At 36.9% G+C, this 19,063-nt stretch overlaps 1 protein-coding gene across 2 annotated transcripts; it reads left to right on the top strand.

The window, feature by feature from the left end:
• The first annotated feature begins 5,762 nt into the window (after positions 1-5,762).
• On the top strand, positions 5,763-18,453 carry LOC113698468 (protein CELLULOSE SYNTHASE INTERACTIVE 1-like). 2 transcript variants are annotated; one of them, XM_072058045.1, is made up of 9 exons: positions 5,836-6,302; positions 6,411-6,478; positions 6,632-6,784; positions 7,660-7,733; positions 8,995-12,046; positions 12,228-14,772; positions 15,344-15,798; positions 17,721-17,837; positions 17,943-18,453. In XM_072058045.1, exons 4-9 carry the CDS (start codon positions 7,717-7,719, stop codon positions 18,117-18,119), a joined length of 6,363 nt encoding a protein of 2,120 aa, XP_071914146.1. In that variant the 5' UTR covers positions 5,836-6,302; positions 6,411-6,478; positions 6,632-6,784; positions 7,660-7,716; the 3' UTR covers positions 18,120-18,453. The 2 variants fall into 2 exon arrangements, with proteins under 2 accessions (XP_027074096.1, XP_071914146.1); XM_027218295.2 differs by lacking the exon at positions 6,411-6,478 and having other exon boundaries at positions 5,763-6,302.
• The last annotated feature ends 610 nt before the right edge of the window (positions 18,454-19,063 follow it).

Genomic DNA, 19,063 nt, shown 5'->3' with positions numbered 1-19,063 from the left:
TGGTGGTTGATGTAATGCACTATCCTACCCATAATTTGGTGTATCTTAAAATGCAGTTCATTCTATTGGGTGATTATCTACCATTTGAATTTGGAAAAATCGTTCACAACATTCCTCAAATTTTGTAAAATGACTTTTTACATCTCTCACTTTTAAAAGTGTAATTTTACATCACTTATAAATTCACATTGGTCAAATTTGATCCCTACCTAAGTTTCTGGCTAATTTTTTGCTGGAATCTATTACGTGTCTTGCATGTGATCATTTTTTAAAAGCAAAATTGTCAAATCAATTTTATACAATTCGATCCATAGTCCCTCACATTTCACAAAATGAATTTTTTTTTGTCCCTCATATTTCACAAAATGAATTTTTTCATCCCTCACATTTTATAAAATGATTTTTTTTATCCCTCATTAATCGTGTGTGTGAATAATTTTTTTAAAATCCATGTATGTATCTATTTGATTTCACCTAAACAATACGAGTATACAACTATAATTAGCCTATTTAGACAAAATTAAATAATTTGAACATTGTCGAGTGTTTATATCGAATTAAATTTGGACAAAAAATAATTAAAGGAAAAGTATAACAAAAAGAAGTAAGTAATTGACACTTTTAAATTTTAAGACAATCACAGGGTAAGTAATTCAACTATTGGTCTTAAAGGTAGCGAGTTTAAACGTCAAATTTAAATTGCAATTTGATAGCATGATTATAGAATTTGAGTTAGGACCCATTAATTAGATGGTTTTATTATACAACTCAATAAATGAATTATTATCAAAAGAGAAAAGACCACAAATATTGAACAAATTCACATGGTGAAATCAAATAGATATATAAATGGGTTTAAAATAAAATTGTTAGTTTTAAACCCATGTATATATTTATTGAATAGCATGTATATAATTACAATTAACCTGTTTAGGTGAAATCAAATAGAGATATATTATATACTATTCGTACTATTCAGGTGAAATCAAATAGATATACACGTAGATAAAAAAAAACTATTTATACACATGGTCAATGAGAGATAAAAAAAAATCCATTCTATGAAATATGAGAGATGAAAAAATTCATTTTGTGAGATGTGAGGGACAAAAAATTCATTTTGTGAAATGTAAAGGACTATAGATCGAATTATATAAAATTTGATTTGACAATTTTACTTCTAAAAAATAATCACGTGTAAGGAACACGGTGGATTCCGACTAAAAATTAGTTGACAATCTAAGTAGGGACCAAATTTGATCAATGTGAATTTATAAGGGACGTAAAATTATACTTTTAAAAGTAAGGGACAAAAAAAAATTATTTTGCAAAATGTGAAAGATATTTCGAACGATTTTCCCTTTGGATTTCTATTATTCCATTCTTTAACATAGTACTTTACTAGCCAAATTCTTTAAATCCTACTAGCCTATCTCTTACCTAAGGTTAGGGGACTAAAGGACATGATATACAAGACTTGCAGTATCATAAAGCAATAAAGGACATGATATACAAGACTTGCAATATCATAAAGCAACAAGTTATCGATATACAAGACTTGCAATATCATAAAGCAACAAGTTATCAAACTCGTGTTAATAAATGGCAGTTTTTTTGTCCAAATTTTAAAGAGTAAATCTTCTTTTTTTAGGTGTGTCCAACAGGGAGTGGATCTCGCAGACTATTCACCACCCTCAGCAACTTGCTGGCAGCAAGGTTCGAATTAGGGACCTGAAGCTCCATTTTCAGCAATCTCAACTTCAATAAATTTTATATACACTGACAGTATATCACTTTCTATCATTGGATCCATAACACATATGGAACAGTTGGTGTTCAAATTCAAATTTTGCGTAATTGTCATTCATCCAATCTAACAGTGTATACGCTGTCAGTATGAAAAAGATTAATCCACCATGTCCATATGTGTAAGGATGTAAATGAGCTTATTTAAGTTGAATACCCCCAGTGTTCAAACTTGATTGATTATTTTAACGAGATTAAAAATTTCTGAGGTCAGGGGACTAAAGGACATGATATACAAGACTTGCAGTATCATAAAGCAACAAGTTATCAAACTCGTATTAATAAATGGCAGTTTTTTTGTCCAAATTTTAAAGAGTAAATCTTATATACATTGACAGTACATGCACTTTCTATCATTGGATCCATAACAAATATGGAACAGTTGATGTTCAAATTCAAATTTTGCATAATTGTCATTCATCCAATCTAACAGTGTATACGCTGTCAGTATGACAAAGATTAATTCACCATGTCCATATGTGCAAGGATGTAAATGAGCTTATTTAAGTTGAACACCCCAGTGTTCAAACTTGTTTGATTATTTTAACGAGATTAAAAATTTGATCAAATTTGACGTGTTTGTTTGCCAAATCGAGTTTGAATAAGTTTTTATTGCACTTGAATATTATCAAATACGAACGCCTTTCAAATTTGATTTGATTAATTGGTGAACCAAACTCAACCCGACACTTATTAAATCAAGTGCTATTGGAATATTTAGTGATTTTATTTATCTTTTAGCTCTCGATATATATGAAGACCTTACGCTAATATGCTAACCCCACCTCTTGTACCAAAAATAATTAGAAATGTATATCATGTACCTCTAAATAAATTCTGTCCTGTTCTCCCATACTCCCATGGACAGACACAACATCTTATGTGACTGTTACAAAGACAGCTCACATGGAAATTGGTTTCATGGAACTTTTGTCTGGCTTATTTTTCATTTGCTAGTTCACCGTATTTTTGGAGCTAACAAGTCCACCATATCTGCAAATTCTTAAATCATTACAAATCAACACTACATTCGTCAAAATGTACTCTGGATAATATATGACTGTATAATGGCATCTGCTCGAATGAATTCCTATGGTTAAATATTGGCTGTAGAATACACTGCGGCACCTATTTCAAGAAATTAATCCCTCTTTTGCATTTGTTTTCCTTTCTTGCAGAAGAGAAAGAGATAGAGATGAAATGAATGATGATTAATAAAAGTTCTGAAAGCATATATTAATTAATAGGGTTAATTACATTTACCTCCCTTGAGATTTGACCATATTATCAATCAATCCCTGTAATTTGTCCAAATAACGGTCTCATCCTTTGAATGATCAAACATTTAACAACAACATCCTTAATGCCAAAAATGCTCTTTTTGAAGCCATATTGCATTAAAAAAAGAACATATTTTATTTATTAACCTTTAAGTAATCCAAAAAAAAGAAAAAAGTTTTTGCTTATTATTTTATAAAAACCATATTTTTGCTTCCATAAATAGTTTTGAATCAATAATTATTTTAAATCTTAAAAATGAATATTAAAAATTAGATAAATTGAAAGAAAAATAAAAAAGAAGCAATTATTTTAAATCCTCAAGTATGGTTCGAATTTGTGGTTCAAGGCATGTTGCGGAGAGCACAAGGTATGTTTTCCTCAAGGGGTTTTTGTTAAATGTTTGATCATTCAAAGGGTGAGACCGTTATTTGGATAAATTACAGGGATTGATTGGTAATATGGTCAAACCTCAAGGGAGGTAAATGTAATTAACCCTAATTAATACTAATATAGTACAAGTGCTAGCACTATACTTTTATTTTTATAAGAATAGCCATGTGATGGTTACATTATTAGTCGTTAATTCATATATAGCCAATTGACAATTCAACTTGCATCACCATTCGACAGCATAGCGCACACACACACACATGCAAGACAACACAGAGAGAAGATGAATGATGATTGCTGGTAAATCTGGTATGGAGTCTTAATCATTCTTAAAATTAAGGTCTCACGTCAAAGACTGATTAATAATACAGCTATAGTAGTCTTACTATAACAATTAGGCAAGGATTAGGGTACAGGTCAATTTTCTTTACATGGTTAATGTAAAATTATTTTTATACCAGCGGAGTCATATGCACCATATAGTCTCTATTTACATTTCAATCTCTGTTTTTTTTCCCTCCACGTAAGACGTGCATATAAACTCTCTAATGTATGAAGGTCCTTACGTGAAAAGTATAGAAAAGATATGTCTTTAGAATTCGGAATCTTGTTTAGAGTACATTTTATTTCAGGTCATCAATTGCAATGTTACCTCTCAACACATTTTTTTTGACTTAGTTTACCTACCCAAGATTTTGTTACTTGGTCCAATGTTAGTTTTTATAGCATTTATTCTTTCAAAAGATGAAAACTCTCATATCTTCTTTCCTATTTGAGTGTATCTTTGTCCCTTTTAGCTGACCAAGATAGATTATAAGGTTGTCCACTTTTCTTTGCAAGTACCTCTCAAAGATCTCTACTTTGGGAAGAAAATTAATAGTGTTGTTGGATGGAGATCAGAGCACTAGAATAAATACCCCAAGTGCATATATTTGGCAGATTGACATGTAATCGTAAGTTCCATATGAGATTTCTGTGGTCCTTTTAGTTATGGGTTTTCTAGGAAATTTACAACCGAAATCATTGTTAAACAGATCATGATGGTTTTCTAGCATTAAGAATCAGTGCTACTAATATTTGTCACAACATATCCTTGTTAGGCTCGGCCAGTTGAAATAAGAAAAATAAAGTACTGGTATATGCAAGCTGCCAACTAAGAGAGAAGTGAAGTTCAAGTCAGCTTGACCTTTGGTGGGCTTGGCTCGAGTTGATGCAGGAGCCAAAAGTTAATTATGCCAATTTAATATTTACTGCATTTTGGTTGCAAACTTAACCCAAAAAAGAAAAAAGAAGCAACAAAAATGAGTAACTTTTATGTGACTTGTAGATCTACCCGCTTAACTCAAGCTCAAGTATGCATCGCATCGGTTCTGAAATTTAAAACTTGTTGAATTCGAGTATAACTACCAGGAGTCAAATTCAAGTTCGAGTATGGTAGAATTCGAGTTTAATTCAACTCGGTAGCACTTCTATTATAGATTTTTTTATGTGTTACTATATTTGTGATATTTTTATTACCAAGAGCGAAACCATGGTTTTTGCAGTGTTAATAAATGACTTTCTTTAACTTATCTAAGTTTATAAGAAAAAGAAAATTGTCCTACAAAACAACATTGTTTCATTTTAAAATTAGAAGAAAAATTTAATAGAGTTGAAATTTCTTCCATAAAAGTTAAAATTGTTTTACACAATGTGAACAAATTAGTATGTAACAAAAGAATAAGTTTGACTATATTTTGCATTTAGTTATTCAAATTAACTCGCACAACAACATTTATCACTACAAATTTTACTTAAACAGTTTAGAGTAAAATTTAGGTTAGTAGCCATAAGCAAAACTACACAACTCCAAAACTAATTCTCCACAATTATAAACTACTCCTTGCCCATGTATAATTTATATATCAAACTAAACCGCTAAACATCACACAACACAACTTTTAAAAATCTTCACATTTACAACTTCTAAATTCTCATTTTATAAAAATTCTTTTGCCATCTATCATGAGAAAGTACTTCTCTATTACTATATCTCATCATTACACCAGTTTTGGATTTCCTTGGCACATTTTGCTGGGAGGGAAATCTTTCATCAATCAGTTAGTATTTTTTTTTGTCTTTCATTTTCTTTTTTCTTTTTATCAATCTATTTATCTGATTCGAACAACTAATAATATTTTTATACGAGTTACACAAGTATCGAATGCGCCTGATTACCGGTTCAAATTAACTCGTCCAAAAAACACACGCAACAATTTTACAAGAAAAGTTTCATAGTAAAATTTGGGCTTGCAGTTAGCATAGAAGCCACCAGCCAACAACCAACCAAAAAGGTTGAGCCGCATACGGTAAACTACGTCACAAAGTGACCAGACTGAGTGACAGCCTCCATTTCTCCATTTCTTTTTTGTCCATTTTTCCAGTAAGCCTTGAACTGTCGGTGGACCACTCACTCCAGTGAGATTAGATTTTCATACTACTGCAAAATTACATAAAATACCGATCCAAATCATCCCACAACCTTTTCTTAGCATCCTCCTCAGTCCCATCTTTTCTCTTTCTCTCACATTTTTCCGTGTAGTTTTCTGTGTGTTCTTTTTGTCTTTTTAATTCAGTTTGTATTAGTATCCCGCAATTCATACCAAACATTCATTGATTCATTCATTCTTTTCTTCCTTCGCTTGTCTGCTACGAAACCTCTTCAACCCAATTGCCTATCCTGAATCTCCCTCCCTCTGAAACCAGCAAAAAAGACCCCTTTTTTTTTATTGATTACTGCTCATAATTCATTCATGAGGATTTTGCTGTGTTCTCACTGAAACGAGGTTTGTTGTTAAGATTTGAGTTTTATGATACTTTTTTCTGAAAACCCAGCTGAAAATTTTAGTGGGTTTTTTGGGGAAATGCTTAAAGTTGTGAACTTTGGTGTGCAGACATTTTTGATCTAGCCATTTTCGTGAAGAAATTTTGTGGGTTTTAATTGAATTTTGACTTCTCAATGGTACAATTTGACTTCAATTTGAGTGGTTTCTGCTTAATTTAGTATTGAGATTCTTGGCATTGCTGTAATTTGGATTTGATCCATGTCCTCTTCTAACTCATTTGATGAGCTGCTGACACTGCTGTCATCTGGAATTTTGTATGGTAAATGCAGGGAGCTGTAAGCTAAGGGTGTTTGGTATTGGCTGTGATCTGGGGGCGGAGGCAGATCTGAGGTGAAGATCTCTGGATCACAGCAAAGCTGGCTGCAACACTGGCTTGGAGGTTTGCTGCCACCAATGGCAGCAGCCTTCCCACCAATGACTTGGTATTTCTCTTTGACTTTTGATTGAATCTTGGAAATTCAACGTTGTTGATTTGCTATTTTGTTAGGGATCTAGCATTCTAGCATTGTTATGTTTCCTGTTTATATTCATTCTTGGTTATGAGCACATAAATCTTAGTTATAAGGATTCAGTGTAATCTGCTTCTACTTTATAGCCCTTGATAACTTTAGTAGCTCGCTTCATATTTGATGAGTATAGCTGTGCTTGACTTGAATAATTCCATTTCCAATTCTAAACTTGTGTTTTGCTAATGTTATATCTGTTTGCTAGTGCTTTCGCCATTTCTGCACTCCTGTATTGTGCAGGTTAATATAAAAAGATTAGCGTTTGCATGTGCTTTAGTAGTTGTATTGGCTGGAGGTACTTGTGAAATGCTGCTAGGTCATTGTATTCACTCAGCAGTGGAAGAAAACATGTTTTGAAATGCTTATGCTGCTTACAGTTACCAATATTTGCATGTCTATGCGTGCATATTCTCTTGTCATCTATGATTTTCAAAATTGGAAAAATGTTATCAACATTTTAATATGCATTGGCATTTGGCGACTTAAAGTTCAGCTATATGAAGTATAAAGGGATCTCATTTAAGTAGATCCTGGACTTGGGCCTTTTAATTGCTAGAACAAATATATATTTTCTTTATTGCAATTTCTTTTTTTGTAAGTCAACTGCTTTTCAAAACATTCTTTGCTCTCTTTAGCTATAAATGGTTTCATCTCTGGTTATTCTAGTGGCTTTTATTCATTTATTCTTTTCTACATTTGTTTGGTTGACCTGGTTTGGACTTTAATCTTCGGTCATTGCTATTGTGTTTTGAAAAAAAAAATTTGACACTGTTATATGCTTGCAATTTCAGGAGAGAAATGGGGATGTTAAACCTCAAGACTCAGAGCCTCCGACTCCTCATTCCCTCATGAAGATGGGTTCAAGGTCAGATTTAGCATCTCCCTCAACTATTTTCCTAGAGACTTACTAATTTATTACTTATTATTGGTCAAGTTGTTACTTTTGGTGACATAGAGGGGTAATATCCAGAAACTTGTTTTTATGTCATAGTTTATATGATTGGAAACTGTTGTGAGACTACACCAAGATATGCATTCTGTACTTGGTTGATCTCTTACAACCTAACAATGTTCTTGGCCTCATACATTTGCCCAATATCATATGACCTCTCCATGAGGATTTCTTTATTTCACTGAAGATGCGGGTTGTATATAAGTGTATAGTATTACCAAATGCCGCACAAGTCCAATCCCATTGGACTACAATCACTTAAACCGAGTTGTTATCATCCATTTTTTGGAGTTAATGCTGTTAGGGGGGTTTTTTAGATTGGGGGAACATTCTGTTGGAGACCATGATTGCAGTATTCACTTATAACACTGGCATTTTCTGCAGTATCGCGCTATAAAGATGGCATACCATACATCTTTCAACCAAATATGTGAGATTGGTAGACGTACATTGAAAAATGACAGTGGATGGTGAACTGACGTATTTTTTGCTGCCTCTAATCATTTTTCTATTTGGATTGCTTGCCGTAATCTGTGTACTATGCCAGGTGTATGGAATAATACTCTACACTAGGATTATTTATGAAAAAAATGAAGAGGAAATGACTTGTAGGCACGCCTATCTGCTTTGATGGGAATAGACTTGATACAAAGAATAGTTACAAATGGAAAATTTCCCAGTTTTGATTTCTGTCACTTAGCAGTTGGTATTCCAAGACATTGAGACACCACTACCAGTGCCTGACTGAATGGATGTTTGGCTTGTCATTACGTTGAGAAGCGAGATTTGCTGGGCAAAACCTTATTAGTTTTCTTTCATTTTACTGCTTTTGGTTTTCTGTTTCCACTTGCAATGTGTCATGTGGCTTGGCCACATGCTTGACTACCAAGGTTGCCACTTGCATGGCACATGTTCTATTCTTTCTTATAACAGCTTCAGTTGTGAAGTGATGACACACAGCTTTCATCCTTTTCCTGGTTTTTCAGAGCTTTTTCTAATCGTGCCATTAAAAAAATTCCACAATTCATCACTTATTCCTGATATCTCATCTGTCATTGTCTATCTGGTTTACTTGGACTATAAATTGTGTTAGCTCAATAAATAAAATACTCTATCTCTGTTTCTTTTGCTTCTGTCTTATTTTTCCTGATATAATCATGCTAATTATGCACAGAGACCGTAGTAACATGGAGGATCCAGATGGTACATTAGCAAGTGTTGCTCAATGCATTGAGCAATTGCGCCAGAACTCTTCATCTATACAAGAAAAAGAGTATTCCTTGAGGCAATTGCTGGAACTTATAGATACACGTGAGAATGCTTTCAGCGCTGTTGGATCACATTCTCAGGCAGTCCCAGTGCTTGTGTCGCTTCTTCGTTCAGGATCACTTGGAGTGAAGATGCAAGCTGCTAATGTCTTAGGCTCCTTATGTAAAGAGAACGAATTACGGGTAAAAGTCTTACTTGGTGGTTGCATTCCTCCACTGCTTGGTCTTCTGAAATCAAGTTCAGCAGAAGGTCAGATTGCAGCGGCAAAGACCATACATGCTGTATCTCAAGGTGGTGCTAAGGACCATGTTGGGTCAAAAATTTTTTCCACTGAAGGGGTTGTGCCAGTGCTTTGGGAGCAATTGGCAAAGGGACTCAAGGCTGGAAATGTAGTTGATGACTTGTTAACTGGAGCTTTGCGGAACCTATCTAGCAGCACAGAGAGATTCTGGACAGCAACGATAGAAGTTGGAGGAGTAGATATACTTGTGAAGCTGCTCAAAACAGGGCAGTCAAGTACCCAAGCCAATGTTTGCTTTCTCCTGGCATGTATGATGATGGAAGATGCATCTATTTGTTCAGGGGTCTTAGCTGCTGAGGCCACAAAACAGCTCCTCAAATTACTTGGACCTGGCAATGATCCCTCTGTTAGAGCAGAAGCTGCAGCTGCTCTTAAATCTCTTTCTGCACAGTGCAAAGAGGCGAGGAAGGATATAGCAAATTGCAATGGTATACCTGCTTTAATAAATGCTACAATAGCCCCTTCAAAAGAATTCATGCAGGGTGAGTTTGCTCAAGCTTTGCAAGAGAATGCAATGTGTGCTCTGGCCAATATTTCTGGTGGCTTATCGTATGTCATTTCCAGTCTTGGTCAAAGCCTCGAATCATGCACCTCTCCTGCACAGGTGGCTGACACATTAGGGGCTTTGGCTTCAGCTCTCATGATATATGATAGTAAAGCAGAAACTGCTAGAGCATCAGATCCTCTAGAGGTGGAGCAGACACTGGTTAAGCAATTTAAACCTAACTTACCATTTCTGGTGAAGGAGCGAACAATAGAAGCCCTTGCCAGTCTGTATGGTAATACGGTACTCTCAAGTAAACTTGCAAATTCTGATGCAAAACGCCTGCTTGTTGGTTTGATTACCATGGCAACTAATGAAGTTCAAGATGAGTTGATTAAGTCCCTTCTCATTCTCTGCAAGAATGAGGGTAGTTTATGGTATGCCCTTCAGGGTCGTGAAGGGATCCAGCTATTGATATCACTTCTTGGTCTTTCATCAGAGCAGCAACAAGAGTGCTCTGTTGCATTACTTTGTCTTCTATCTAATGAAAATGATGAAAGTAAATGGGCTATAACAGCCGCTGGTGGCATACCTCCACTTGTTCAAATTTTGGAGACAGGGTCTGCAAAAGCCAAGGAAGATTCTGCTACCATACTTGGAAACCTGTGTAACCATAGTGAAGATATACGAGCATGTGTTGAAAGTGCTGATGCTGTTCCAGCTTTGTTATGGCTGCTAAAAAATGGTAGCTCCCATGGAAAGGAGATTGCTGCAAAGACTTTAAATCATTTGATTCACAAATCAGATACAGCAACCATCAGCCAACTTACAGCACTGTTAATTAGTGATCTTCCTGAATCTAAGGTCTATGTCTTGGATGCATTAAGAAGTCTGCTTTCTGTGGCCCCCATCAATGACATGCTCCGTGAAGGTAGTGCTGCAAATGATGCAATTGAAACAATGATAAAAATCTTGGGCTCGACTAAGGAAGAGACTCAAGCTAACTCTGCATCAGCTCTTGCTGGTATCTTTGAACTGAGGAAGGATCTGCGAGAAAGTAACATTGCCATTAAAACTCTTTTGTCAGCAATGAAGCTGCTAAATGAAGAATCAGAGAACATCTTAGTAGAGTCTTCCAGATGCCTAGCTGCAGTATTTCTTTCAATCAAAGAGAACCGTGATGTGGCTGCTGTTGCTAGAGATGCATTACCTTCATTGGTTGTGCTTGCCAATTCTTCAAACTTGCAAGTAGCTGAGCAGGCTGTATGTGCTTTGGCAAATCTTCTTTTGGACCGTGAAGTTTCAGAGAAAGCTGTTCCTGAGGAAATCATTTTGCCTGCTACTAGAATTTTGCGTGATGGAAGAATGGGAGGAAAGACCCACGCTGCAGCAGCAATTGCCCGGCTTCTCCATTCTCGTGAAGTTGACTCTTCCTTGACTGATTGTGTAAATCGGGCTGGAACACTTCTTGCATTGGTGTCTTTCCTTGAATCTGCAGATAGCTGTTCTCCTGCTATGTCAGAGGCTTTAGATGCTTTGGCTTGTCTCTCTAGGTCAGAAGGAGCTAATGGGCACATTAAACCTGCATGGGTTGTTCTTGCTGAGTTGCCAGATAGCATAACCCCAATAGTCTTGTGCATTGCTGATGCAACACCATTGTTGCAGGACAAAGCGATAGAAATACTTTCTCTGCTTTGCCGTGCTCAGCCTATCGTTTTGGGAAATGCAGTTGCCTCCGCCTCTGGATGTATTTCTGCTGTTGCAGAAAGGGTCATAAGTACCTCAGCTGCAAGGGTCAAAATAGGAGGAGCTGCACTTCTTGTTTGCACTGCAAAAGTGAATCACCAAAAAGTGGTAGAAGATCTAAATGCATCAACTTTATGCACTCGACTGGTTCAATCTCTTGTTGGAATGCTGAGCTCTGTACAGTTTTGTCATCTTGAAAATCAGAGGGGTAAAGGAGCCATCAGCATTTGCAGGAATATCAAAGAAGAAGCAAGTAAAGGAGAAGTGGAGAAGAATACAACAGCTATTTATGGTGTCAACATAGCCATATGGCTACTTTCTGCTCTTGCTAGTCGTGATGAAAAAAGTAAAATCGAGACTATGGAGGCTGGAGCAGTTGAAATTCTTACTGAGAAAATTTCCCAATCTCTATCACGATACTCTCAGGTATCGAATCTTAACAAGTACTTCTGTTTAATGCACATTACACATCCTTGTACTAATTAATTCTTGATTTTTTCAGTCTAAATCTTCCAATTGTGTTTTATTCCCGTCCATCTGTTGAATCATTAATGTTAGTCTGGATATTTATTGTGCTATTTGTCTCATATGCTAATTGTTGTTGCAGAATGATTTTAGCGAGGACAGTAGCATATGGATTTGTGCCTTAATGCTGGCAGTTTTATTTCAAGATAGAGACATCATACGATCAAATGCAACAATGAAAGCTATACCAGTGCTAGCTAATTTCTTGAAATCAGAGGAGCCAGCAAACAGATACTTTGCTGCCCAAGTTATGGCCAGCCTTGTCTGTAATGGCAGCAGGGGAACCCTTCTATCGGTTGCAAATTCAGGGGCTGCGGCAGGACTTATATCCTTGCTTGGTTGTGCTGATGCTGATATAGGAGACCTTTTAGAATTATCAGAGGAATTCTTTTTGGTGCGTTATCCAGATCAAGTTGCTCTTGAAAGATTGTTTAGAGTTGATGACATAAGGGTTGGTGCTACTTCTAGAAAAGCTATTCCAGCTCTTGTTGATTTGTTAAAACCAATTCCAGATCGTCCAGGTGCTCCTTTTCTAGCTCTTGGACTTCTGATCCAGCTTGCTAAAGACTGTCCTTCAAATAAGGTTGTAATGGTAGAGTCAGGTGCATTAGAAGCTCTGACTAAATATTTGTCACTGAGCCCACAAGATACAACTGAAGAAGCTGCTACTGATCTTCTGGGTATTCTTTTTAGCACTGCTGAAATACGGAAACATGAATCTGCATTTGCTGCTGTTAGTCAACTTGTGGCAGTGCTACGTTTAGGTGGAAGAGCTGCAAGATATAGTGCAGCCAAGGCATTAGAAAGCCTTTTCACTGCAGATCATATAAGGAATGCTGAATCAGCCAGGCAAGCTGTTCAACCTTTGGTCGAAATTCTAAATACTGGTTTGGAGAAGGAGCAACATGCTGCTATTGCTGCACTGGTTAGGCTGCTCAGTGAGAATCCATCGAGAGCCCTTGCAGTTGCAGATGTTGAGATGAATGCTGTAGACGTTCTTTGCAGGATTCTCTCATCCAATTGCTCCATGGAATTGAAAGGTGATGCCGCTGAGTTATGCTCTGTTCTTTTCGGGAATACAAGAATCAGATCCACGATGGCTGCAGCTCGCTGTGTGGAGCCTCTGGTTTCTCTCCTCGTCACTGAGTTTAGTCCTGCTCATCATTCTGTTGTTCGTGCATTGGACAAACTATTAGATGATGAACAACTTGCAGAGCTGGTTGCCGCACATGGTGCAGTTATTCCCCTTGTCGGCCTCCTTTATGGTCGAAATTATTTGCTTCATGAGGGTATCTCCAGAGCCCTTGTGAAGTTGGGTAAAGACAGGCCAGCTTGTAAGATGGAAATGGTGAAAGCTGGGGTGATTGAAAGCATACTTGATATCCTTCATGAAGCTCCTGATTTCCTGTGTGCTGCTTTTGCTGAATTACTCAGAATACTTACCAACAATTCTAGTATTGCCAAGGGTCCATCTGCAGCAAAAGTAGTTGAGCCTCTGTTCATGTTGTTGACAAGGCCTGACTTTGGACCTGATGGACAACACAGTACTTTACAGGTTCTTGTGAATATTTTGGAGCATCCACAGTGCCGTGCTGATTACAATTTAACGGCTCACCAAGCAATTGAACCACTGGTTCCTCTACTTGATTCTCCTGCCTCAGCTGTGCAACAGTTGGCAGCTGAGCTTCTTTCGCATGTGCTCCTTGAAGAGAATCTTCAAAAGGACCCAGTAACACAGCAAGTCATCGGTCCTCTTGTACGAGTTCTTGGTTCTGGTATACCCATTTTGCAGCAGAGAGCAGTGAAGGCACTTGTTGGTGTTGCACTAACTTGGCCAAATGAAATTGCAAAAGAGGGTGGTGTTGCTGAGCTGTCCAAAGTGGTATTACAAGCTGATCCTTTGCTCCCTCATGCCTTGTGGGAGTCTGCTGCTTCTGTTCTGTCTAGTATTCTACAGTTTAGTTCGGATTTTTATTTGGAAGTGCCAGTTGCAGTGTTGGCGAAGTTGCTTCGATCAGGTTCAGACAGCACAGTACTTGGTGCATTAAATGCCCTTCTGGTTTTGGAGAGTGATGACTCTACAAGCGCTCAAGCAATGGCTGAAAGTGGTGCTATAGAGGCTCTTCTGGAGCTTCTCAGATGTCATCAATGTGAAGAAACTGCTGCAAGGCTTCTTGAAGTGTTGTTGAACAATGTCAAAATCAGAGAAACAAAAGCTACCAAATCTGCAATTTTACCGCTATCACAGTATCTCTTGGATCCACAAACCCAAGGTCAACAAGCAAGATTACTGGCGACTCTTGCTCTGGGTGACCTCTTTCAGAATGAAGCTCTTGCTCGTACTGCAGATGCTGTGGCTGCCTGCCGGGCATTGGTCAATTTGCTTGAGGATCAACCAACAGAAGAAATGAAGGTTGTGGCCATCTGTGCCTTGCAGAACCTTGTTATGTATAGCCGGTCAAATAAAAGAGCAGTTGCAGAGGCTGGTGGTGTTCAGGTGGTGCTGGATCTCATTGGTGCTAGTGACCCTGATACATCAGTTCAGGCTGCAATGTTTATTAAACTTCTTTTCTCGAATAATACCATTCAAGAGTATGCTTCAAGTGAAACTGTCAGAGCTATAACTGGTAAAGTTTTCTCTTGTATTACCTGCAAATTTTATTGCCAATTTAGTCCAAAAAGTGGAGCAAATTTGATTTTGGAGGGAAGATATGGCCATTTTTTGATCCAGTTTAGACTTTCTCTTGGTCACTTGAAGCTAGATAGTTTTGTTATTTCTCTTGGTCAAATCAAAATTTTATGGTTTTCGAGCATGCATTGTTTTATCCACATTGGCATCACCTGATATTGTGATGGTACATGTTTCATTGGTTTTTGAAAATTATTTTCCATGCCCAGTCTTCTCATCTCTTGATGATTTAGATATCTTATACAAAAAGCACTTATGGATGCGCAGCAATTTTTTTTCTGGTATCAAAAACGATTTGACACATTCAGCTTCCCTTCCTCACAAAGCATATGTAATATCAGTAGACAGATCAAGATAGAACCATTGGGTTGAACCAATGACATAGCATAAATTAGAAACTGCATGGAAAAGGTTGAATACTTTTGTCTCCACTGTCCTAGGTGAAATATTTTCTTTTTTGCCTATAAATAATCTATTTGATGCTTACTTAATCCTTCTGGATTTTGTAGCTGCAATTGAGAAAGATTTATGGGCAACTGGAACAGTAAGCGAAGAGTATCTGAAGGCTCTGAATGCTCTCTTTGGCAACTTCCCTCGTCTGAGGGCTACAGAACCTGCAACACTAAGTATTCCACATCTGGTTACATCACTTAAGACTGGATCCGAGGCAACTCAAGAAGCCGCATTGGATGCATTGTTTCTTCTCAGGCAAGCTTGGTCAGCATGCCCAGCTGAAGTCTCCCGAGCACAATCAATTGCTGCTGCTGATGCTATTCCCTTGTTGCAATATCTGATACAATCAGGACCACCTCGGTTTCAGGAGAAGGCAGAATTCTTGTTGCAATGCCTGCCGGGAACACTAGTGGTAATAATTAAGCGAGGCAACAATATGAGGCAGTCAGTTGGCAACCCAAGTGTTTATTGCAAGCTGACACTTGGAAACACACCACCTCGACAAACTAAGGTACAAACTCAAGTTTCATTTGACTTTGGCTTCCCTTTGTTGCATCAGAATATTTGTCATTTTTTATTCTTGTAAATCCTCATGTTACAACAAAATTCTATATGCAGTAAAGTACATCTTTATGAAGCACTCCCCGTGTCCCATTAACCTTGTCACACTTGCTAGTTTGGGATGTCTCACTAACATTGTTCTTGAGTGTCAAATTTTATTCCACTTACTTTTCGGTCTTCTATAATAAAGAACTCAACAATTCATATTTTACCTCCATTTATGTAGACAAAATTATAATGATATGAAGGCAAAATGAAAGTGGGAAAGATTTTCTAAATTTGTAAAACTCCGTGCTGCTGCCACTAAGGTTGTCGCCTTATTGGGATGAAGGGGGAGTACATGATTGCAGTAACAAGTAAATGTTTTTAAAGCATGCATATATTATGTGGGATTTCATTTCTTTAAATTCTGTACATAGATTTCTAGTGTCTGTACAAATGGCTGTTGGACGTTATATACAGAATCCTAGAGGATAAAGGAAAAATAAAAAAAAAAAGAAGAAAAGAGGATGCAGCATTTTGGATGAGAAGAGAGAGACGTATGAGTTCTTGAGTTTGTGTTGGAGTTCAACAGAAATGAAGATAAGGATAAAGACATCAATTTGACCTTATTGATGATTGTTATCTAGTGCATCTCACCGACGTTCTTTCATTGAATGGTCAAAATATGAGGTAAAAAGAAGATCCAACGGTGTTTAAAATAAAATAAAATTTGCAAAAAACTAAAAGGACTGCTTTGTTTGCGCTTTGCATTTGTGCACTTCTATGTACTTTATTTTGCTAGCTCGCTCACTTCAGGGAGGGAGAAGCAATTGGCTTGCGATTCACCTTCCCTTGCACTTATGCTAGCATTTGCTCGCTTTTGACTATTATGCATGAGACTTCTGCTGTAGTGGAATCGATTTTGCGGTATTGCAGGGTAGAAATATAACTACCATTGAAATACAGGAGATTTTATGGAAAGACCTTTTTGGATTTATCAAGTTGGTAATATGCACCCACACGTGACGTATATCCATAAGTTGCACGTTGGCATAATGTTGATTGTGCTTGCCATATTTGCTAAAATGATGTTCGAGAGACCATCTTTGTATAACCTATTACCCGTACCTTATGTTTAGTATCATCTTGAAAATAATTTCTCAAGATGGTGCTAACTTTTCAGCTGCTGCTGCTTCTTCTGCTTCATTATCAGCTGAATGGACACCTAATCATACACCTATGACCCTCTACTACTGCACTAGAACATCATATGTACCATAAGGATCTGTTTTAGTATTATATTGTGGTCCTAAAGCTAATATTCAAATTGTTTGTGTTTTACCAAGAAAACCCCTTTCCTGTGGTACATCACAGTGGCACTGATTGGATCTCTAGTGTCTTTTGTTCATTCTTGTTATCAGTAGTTAAGTCATTGATAATATCCCTAAACATGAGGGTGCAGCCAAATACCAATTTCATGGCTTTCTTTGGACTTTGGGCTGATTGTGCATATCGAAAGGCTAGAGATGTGCTAACAAGTTACTGGAAGTCCCACAGCTCTGTGGAGATGTGGTTGCGTAGCATCCTGTTGAGAAAAGCAGAATCCGTCTGACATTCTCATTGCTTTCTTTACTAGGTCATATTGAAGAGAAGTATATTTGGCAATTCACTATTGAGGCTATCTTAAAGTATTCCAACATGGCCCTTTATTTGTAGGCCATGATATTGGAAGGAAAAGAAGCATATCCCTTTTAAATTTGGTGACTCGATATTAGCCATTTGTTTGGATAATACTTTGCATTGTCAAAACTTAAAAGGAAAAGAAGCATATGCTGTTTCTTCCTACTCTGTGCATCGTTTTCGCATGTCTTATTATTTTGTTTGATTCAGGTTGTATCAACTGGTCCTAATCCAGAGTGGGAAGAGAGCTTTGCGTGGTCCTTTGAAAGTCCTCCCAAAGGCCAGAAACTTCACATATCATGCAAGAATAAGAGCAAAATGGGAAAGGTAATTGAGGTTTTATGGAAGACAGGACTTAATGCACTTTTTTCCTTTTCTCGTCATGCATTATCATCACCCTGTTGACCAAATTTTCTGGAAATCTTCTCACAGAGCTCATTTGGAAAGGTAACAATCCAGATTGACCGTGTCGTGATGCTAGGTGCTGTTGCCGGGGAGTATACTCTGCTACCTGAAAGCAAAAGTGGACCTTCAAGAAATCTGGAAATAGAATTCCAGTGGTCTAACAATAATCATGCTACAGTACTTTTAACTGAACAGCAAAACTAGAGAAAAGTACATGATACAAATTTTCGTAAACCATTTTTCCAGCTTTATTTATTTTAACAGTGTATATAGTTCTGGGAGAGATCTTATTTTTTTGTAGTGTTCATTCTCAAAATTCGGACGTCGATTTCCTGATATATTCATTGCAGTATGATCCAACTCAAATTACCAGCAAGGATTTGGTGGATCAATGTATACCTTTCTTGTAACATTTTGTATTCATACTTGTGTGAAATGTCAAATGTAGAGGATAGGATTAATAAGATGTTTTGCTAGACATGCGTGATTTCTTAAGACTTGTTTGTTTGAGAATGTATCAAAGTTGTCTTTAGCATCATTTACTACTTGGCTTCTCAATTCAATTCTTTCTGCTGGTGTCTAGAATTAGTTGATTGTAATTGGCTTCCTAGACTGGAACAAGAAACTTTTCGTCTTTTTGTGTTTTCACCCTTCGCTCATGTGAAATTCTCATCTGTTCATCTTGTTTTCGATTTTTGTCTATTGTTGACTGTTTAAGCTGATGGTAGACACTTCAGACTTTCAGTCTGTCATACCGTCAATATTACCATGGTCGAATATGGTCGAATGTAGGGCTGTCAACGGTCCAGATTTGGACCTGGATCCGGCTTGGGCTTGGTAGTTTTTATCTGATGCTGGTTGAGAAATAATTCTGTTACTCATATCCGGACTCATAATCGTAACTGTTTACTCTAAAAAAAAAGCAGATCGGAAATGGGATTTTGATCTGTATCTGATTCGGATCCAGGCGATACATTAATAATTATAAAAATATAAATATTTCTAAATACAATATAATAATTCTGTTACAAGACAATAGAACTTCAAGAACTTTAAGAATTGCATTGAGGGCTTTTAAAAATGCTTGGATGATGTATTTGATATTTAATGTTCTCTTAGATTTAGTAATGACTTTGTAGATTGATTTG

Source organism: Coffea arabica, chromosome 7c (assembly GCF_036785885.1).
Source record: "Coffea arabica cultivar ET-39 chromosome 7c, Coffea Arabica ET-39 HiFi, whole genome shotgun sequence".
Taxonomy (NCBI): Eukaryota; Viridiplantae; Streptophyta; class Magnoliopsida; order Gentianales; family Rubiaceae; genus Coffea; species Coffea arabica.
The sequence above is the reverse complement of the archived record's forward strand: the minus strand, read 5'-3'. Positions and strand labels throughout refer to the sequence as shown.

Coding starts and splice junctions, on each gene's coding strand:
- LOC113698468 (XM_027218295.2), top strand. Junction 15,799..17,720: donor CACCACCTCGACAAACTAAG/GTACAAACTCAA, acceptor TGTTTGATTCAG/GTTGTATCAACTGGTCCTAA. Junction 17,838..17,942: donor ATAAGAGCAAAATGGGAAAG/GTAATTGAGGTT, acceptor ATCTTCTCACAG/AGCTCATTTGGAAAGGTAAC.